The 6,000-nt window shown below is 43.6% G+C and overlaps 1 protein-coding gene across 2 annotated transcripts in view; it reads right to left on the reverse strand.

Moving 5' to 3' along the window:
• The window catches only part of LOC105484917 (potassium voltage-gated channel subfamily H member 1), a 455,126-nt gene extending 449,659 nt beyond the window's left edge, over positions 1-5,467 (reverse strand). For both annotated transcript variants that reach the window (XM_011747028.3, XM_011747026.3), the window contains exon 1: positions 5,194-5,467. In XM_011747028.3, the coding sequence (XP_011745330.1) occupies positions 5,194-5,272 (79 nt within the window). In that variant the 5' untranslated portion in view covers positions 5,273-5,467. The remainder of the gene's footprint in view (positions 1-5,193) is intronic.
• Between the last annotated feature and the right edge of the window lie 533 nt (positions 5,468-6,000).

Consider the following 6,000-nt stretch of genomic DNA (forward strand, 5'->3'; position numbering starts at 1 on the left):
GCAATGACATACAGTATCACTTTATGGAAATATGTTAAGCTGTACAAAATTGTTTTGTGTGCTTTTCTATTGGTGGTACTGAACAACTAAAAAGAAAAAGATTAAAAGGGGAGAAGAATACAATACAAAACTTATCAAAATTTTTTAAAGGTTTGCAGCTGGAAAAAACAGTGGGCTGTCAGTTTTGTTCCACGGAGCAGACTGCAAATAAGTGGTAGCTATAAGAAGACAGATTTTGGTAAGACCAAATGACAGCAACAAAGGGAGGAGGAAGAGGCAGAAAGAAGAGAAGAGAAAAACAAGGAGTGGAGGCAAAAAGAAACACAATTATACTTGCTTACAAACAGAATATTCCTCATGAGAAAGTGAGGGTTCCATCACTGAAGCTAGTCAAGCACAGGCTGGAGGACCATCGGGAGGGATGTTCTGGAGAGGATGCAAACAGTGGAAAATGAATTGTGTAGCATGTCCCCCAGAACTAAGATGCTGTGATTCTATTTCTCTTTCTCAACAGTTATAGGTGTGGCCACTTAGAGAAACAGAAAAAATAAAAACCAAGAAAATTATGGTCCAAATATCCTAAATGTATAAAGCAGATATTCTAGTAGATTTTAAAATGTTTACAAGCCATTAACTAATCAAAAATAAAGGGAAGGGAAGAATTGAAGAGCTTCAAGGTAATGCTCAAGGAACCACTCCCAAATGAGGTCCAACCATAAATGAAGAGCTGGCATTGGAAACAATGAAGACAAGGATTCAGTTGACCCACAGTGTTCCTCAAATGCATCTATTCTTTTAAGATAGATTATTAAAATAAATGGGTTGCCTAAAAGTCATGGAATTTGGAAGCTTTATTTCCTTAACATTAAATCACAAGGCTTCAGCCTCTCAATCCCCCATCTAACATCAGCCAATAGATTTAACGTTTTGACACTTTCAGAGAAAGATAGCTGAGCCTTGGCTGAAGACTTAGAATATTTTGCAAGAAAAAACAAGCTCTGCTGAGCTGGTGATAATCCAGATTACCATCCATTTCCCCTTTTAGAGGCACAATGGATTTTAACCAGTTTTCTGTTTTATAAATATTACCATGGCTCAAAACATCTATGAGGAGACACAACATTACTCGTGGCTCTCATCCTGTTTGCTAACTAATTATATCAACAACCTGAACCAACTTAACACTATACAAAAACACAGCTGATTTAGCAATCTGTAAATTATACATGTACATAAATCTGTACTAAAATGTGCTGTGTTTCACTCCTGCTAATGTGCATGGATTCTTACTGGCACCTACAATTGTTTGATATAGGTTCCCGAACACTAAAACATATGTTCTGCCCAGAATGGGACCATTTAGAGTAATATTTTTGTAGTTTCCTGGCACTAAGGTCTGCCAGCCTTTCTAAGACAGATCTCCTATTTGCTTCAGCGAACATTCTGACAACAAGTGCCTGCAGATTTAAGCAACTATCAAAAAATATTCTGTAACAACACTTTCCATCCATGAATATAAAGAGAAACGGGCTGGTTTTGCCTATGTGGCAACAAAGCCAGTAGGATTTAAAATGATCACTGACATGACCATAAGCAAAATCAAATAAAATATGGAGTATTAATTATTTCTGCTGCCTACTTATGGCAATAAAAAAACAGATAATTATCAAATCTTTCCTTCAAATGGGATTCAAAGTGTACCAAAGAAAGTTAAAGTAGATTTAATACCAGCAAGACCAGTAAACACCTTAGAAATGTTTTTTAAATACAGTGACAGGCCTAAACAGTTTCAGCCAGTCAACACTGTAAAATAGGGGCAAGAACCCTGGACCAAGATTCACTAGAATGTAATTTGCTAATCACAAGGAGGGTTTCTTGTTTACCACTGTATCCTCAGTGTTCCATAAATACATTCAATAAATCTTTGTTGAATGAAGAAACCAGTAACGACTACTGGCTAGTTCCTGATCTGTCTCTAATTGCCTTTTCCTAACTCTGCCTCTTACTAACTGTAGGTAAATCACTTAACCTGAGGATTCTTAGGTGAGTTTTAGTTTAAGGATTTTAGTTCCTTAAATTCTAAAATGGAGACACTGCACCTCCTCTACTAGCTTATAAGGATCAAAGGCGATATTCTATGAAAAGTGACTTGGTACTTTATAATGGGGCACACAGATGTTAAGTGCCCATTATCCCCGCCTTTGCCTTCAGCTAAACCACTGACAAAGGTGAACAGACTGCATTTCCTTGAAATATAATTAGCCTCTCCTTTGCCCTATTATTCTGTTGAGATGTAGTAGTGTGGCTGTTAGCCAAGATGGATGTTGTTCTTGTTGTTATAGCATTTTATTTAATCTCCACTCGGAAATTATGCTTCTTGAGAGAATATAATGGTAACATGAGGAAAGTGTTTCTGCATGGTGTACCATAAAGAATATGACATTGGATTCAAATGGTTTGGGGCCTCATCAGTTCTGCCCTTAAATATTTGAGGAAAGTCTCTTGCATGTTTCCTTATTTATACAGTGATGGGGAAGGAGAGGCAGACTAGATAATAATTAAGGTCTGTCTCTTCCTACAGTTCTCTGACATTCCAGACATCAGATATTCAAATAACCCAAAATGAAGTCAGTACTACTGTTCATTATCATATGAGAAGTTTTTAAAGGATGATAAAAATAGTTCCACAGACTAAATCATAAAAGCTGAAGAAATAATAATGCTGAGAGAAGGATATATGATATATGTCCTCTAAGGAATACCAGCCTCAGGCATTGTTTGCTCTGCCACTTTGAATAAGCCACTTACTATTCCTAGGACTCAGTTTTCCGATCTGTAAAAGAGGAACATTAATAGTGCACAGGACCACTGGGAGAAAACACCTAATAAAATGATCATAAAACATTGCTTTTCCAAGGTAAAATGCTATTTTAATACCATAATGTCCAAAAAAAGGGCTCATGGATTTTAGAACGAGACAATCAATATCTTTAAATAGACTTTTTCCACCACAGTAAAATAATATAATGCACGCAGATATTGTGATATTTCCAGGAGTTCGCATTTTTCTTCCATTTGTGTTCAGGAAATATTATAAAAAGGATCACCTTTTAAACATTAAGTGCCATATTTCAAGATGAGAATCATTTCTTCTGAAATAATAATTTTAAAAATTCATCCAACTCTCCCAAGATGCTTCATTTTTGTTGAAGCTATTCGTTTGATTGGTTCATTGAAATCAACCTGCTGAAACTGATGTTGAAATGACAACGCCCATCCTAAAAATATTCCGTGACTTACTCTAGTCACATTCTATGCTTACAGAGGGAAAGTGGCTCTAATAAGATCAACTAAACTAGACAGTATTCTGCCTTCACAGCTCCAAGATTCTTAAGGTTCTCTTACAAACCCAAGGCATCTTGTGACTTTTACATGTAAGTTTCTCTTCCTGCTCCCTCCACTCAAAAATATACACAGTATACATTGGGGTTTCCCCTCTAACATACAGGGTACTGCCTCTTTACTGAAAAATAGAATTGTCATTGATATTTATGAGGAAGTTGGTGTCACTGACAATGGGATAACCAAATTTTCAAGATTGTCTCCATACCCCTTAATAGTCCAATAAAAATAGCAATAATAGCACAGTAACTCTTAGTTATTTTATTTAAAAATCCATGAACACCTCCAGCTTTTTTCATGGCAAAAAACAGTTCATTGTGGCTGTTCACATAGTAATTATCATCCCCTTGCATCCCCAGGTAATGACTGTGACCTTGACCTAAAAGCCACCTTAGTTTGAATAAGGAAGACCTTGAAAGCAAAGGTGACTGACCAGAAACACTCTTAGGAGGCACACAATGAAGAAATGATCATTTCTAAGAAAGTACTTAAATAATACATGATTATTTGCTATGCTAGTTGATGTGTTTTATTATAAGATAAACTTAAATCACTGTTTAATTAAAGAGTATTAGTAACATAAGTTACTTTTCATGCCCTTCCCCTGAATCCCTAACTAAATCCAAACAGAATCTCATCTGAAATCTTGAGATTGACACATGATTAAAACCCATTTCCTAAGTTAGCTCCTCATGTCCCCCTGGTAGAAGAATGTCATCTGTTTCTGGAAGGGGTGGGGTGGGGGGTCTAGGAGTCTGCAAAGAGCATCTTATGCTTGGCTGTCTTTCAATGTAGCGTTTGATGAGCTCGTGCGCTGCGCCTTCCAACTGCCAGGACTCCTTTTTGCTCTGCAAGTGCTTAGCTGGGGTCTCTCCGTTGTAAGTCCAAAAGCGTTTGGAATTCTTCCTTACCATCCCTGCTCCTAGGACTCTCGCCTCTCAAGGCTTCATGCTACCGTCGATCTTAATGCCACAAGGAAACAGATGAGTGCTGATGATCAGTTTATTGGGTAATGGATCTATTTATAGGTTTGGTGAGATTGGGAATTTATAAGTGAGCAACACTTAAGGGTGGCATAAAACAGTTGTGGGTTTGGAAGACAGGAAATATAACAGGTTTGTACCTGTGACCATTTAGTCCGCTCTGCACCTGTGCCCTCCACTTCCCACCTGACGCCAGGAGAACCATCTGCCCCTCACTTCGAAGGTGAGCCTTAACTTCACCTGGAAAGGGGTGGGGGAGTGAAGGGGTGGAATCAGGCCGCCGACAGCACTTCCCCACACCTCGGACTTTTCAGTTGCAGGGATGGAAGGTGGAGGCAGCCGCATCCTCCCATTCTGAGGCAACGGGGACCGGGAGTTGCCCGTCTCTACTGCTGGCTCTCCCTGGGGAGAGGCGGCGCCTCCGGGAGCCCCAGAGCCTTCGCGGAAGGGTGGGCAGTGCCGACGGGGCACGCGCTCTCGCTCCGGCTGCGGCCAGCTTTCCATCACTTTTCCCAGGACTTTGCTCAGCAGCTGTCACGCACCCTTGGAGATGAGACCGAGAGGGCGCGAGAAAGGCCCAAAAGGCGTCCCCAGAAGAGCTCTCCTGTTAGGATGGGGACCCATCAGACCCCGCCCCGCCCTGCCCACCTTTCTCTGCCTCAGGGAGGCTGCCCTGGGTGCCTGCGCCGCGGCTCCTTAGCGGAGCTCGCGGGTTCTGCTGCATCTGCTGGCTCCGAGCGGCGAGAGGTTCTGCAATAAAAGCACGGATAAAACGCCCGGGTAATCGAAATCCGAATGCACCTCTTACCATTGGACCGCCGGACAATATTCTCCAGAAACGTGTTCTGCGGGGCCACCAGTCCCCTCCTGCCCCCAGCCATGGTCATTCTCCCAGCAGCTCAGGGTCCGGGGGGCGTCCTGGCGCTGCTTCTTACGACAGCAGGAAACTGGACTCGGGGCCCGCACGCAGTCCCGGCTCGAAGCGCCCCATGCGCCCCGCGGGGACCCGCAGGCAGGGCTGGCGGCTCCCTACGGCTGCTACCCTCGCGCCCTCTTCGCGCCTCCCTCCCTGCGGCCCGCCTCGCAGTGCACTCGCGCCGGCCTCGGCTCGCTGCAGCCGCCTCCGGGTGGGCGGAGGGAGCAGCGGCGCCTGGGCCGGCGGCGCCCCCTACCGGGCTCGTGCCCCCCACCGGCCTGCGGGAGACCAAGCTTTGGGGTTCCCGCAGAGGCCGGGAAGCGGCGGGCGGCCGTGGACCAAGGCTGGGACGGCAGCGCCACCCTCTGGGTACAGCCGGGAAATGTGTTCAGGATGTGCCTTGGGTTGGGTGGAGAGGGCATTGTGAGCAGCTTTCAGGGCGGATTCACCCCTAACAAGTCTTGGGGGAGCGTGCTGATGTAACTCTCTTCCTTTGCTCTGTTTCAGGCCAGGGACCCCGGGACGTCTAAGGCTCTGGGAACACCTTCTTGCCTTCCTGTAAGATTTGTCAGCCTGACTAGTGAAAGTTGCCCCACCTTGATTCTAGGCCAGTGTTGGAGCAGTAATTAATGAAGTTGTATTGCAATAATGCAGATTTACAGAGTGACTGGCAGATTCAGCTTCAGAAGAGTTGTCTTG

This window comes from Macaca nemestrina, chromosome 1 (genome assembly GCF_043159975.1).
Source record: "Macaca nemestrina isolate mMacNem1 chromosome 1, mMacNem.hap1, whole genome shotgun sequence".
NCBI classification, from domain to species: domain Eukaryota; kingdom Metazoa; phylum Chordata; class Mammalia; order Primates; family Cercopithecidae; genus Macaca; species Macaca nemestrina.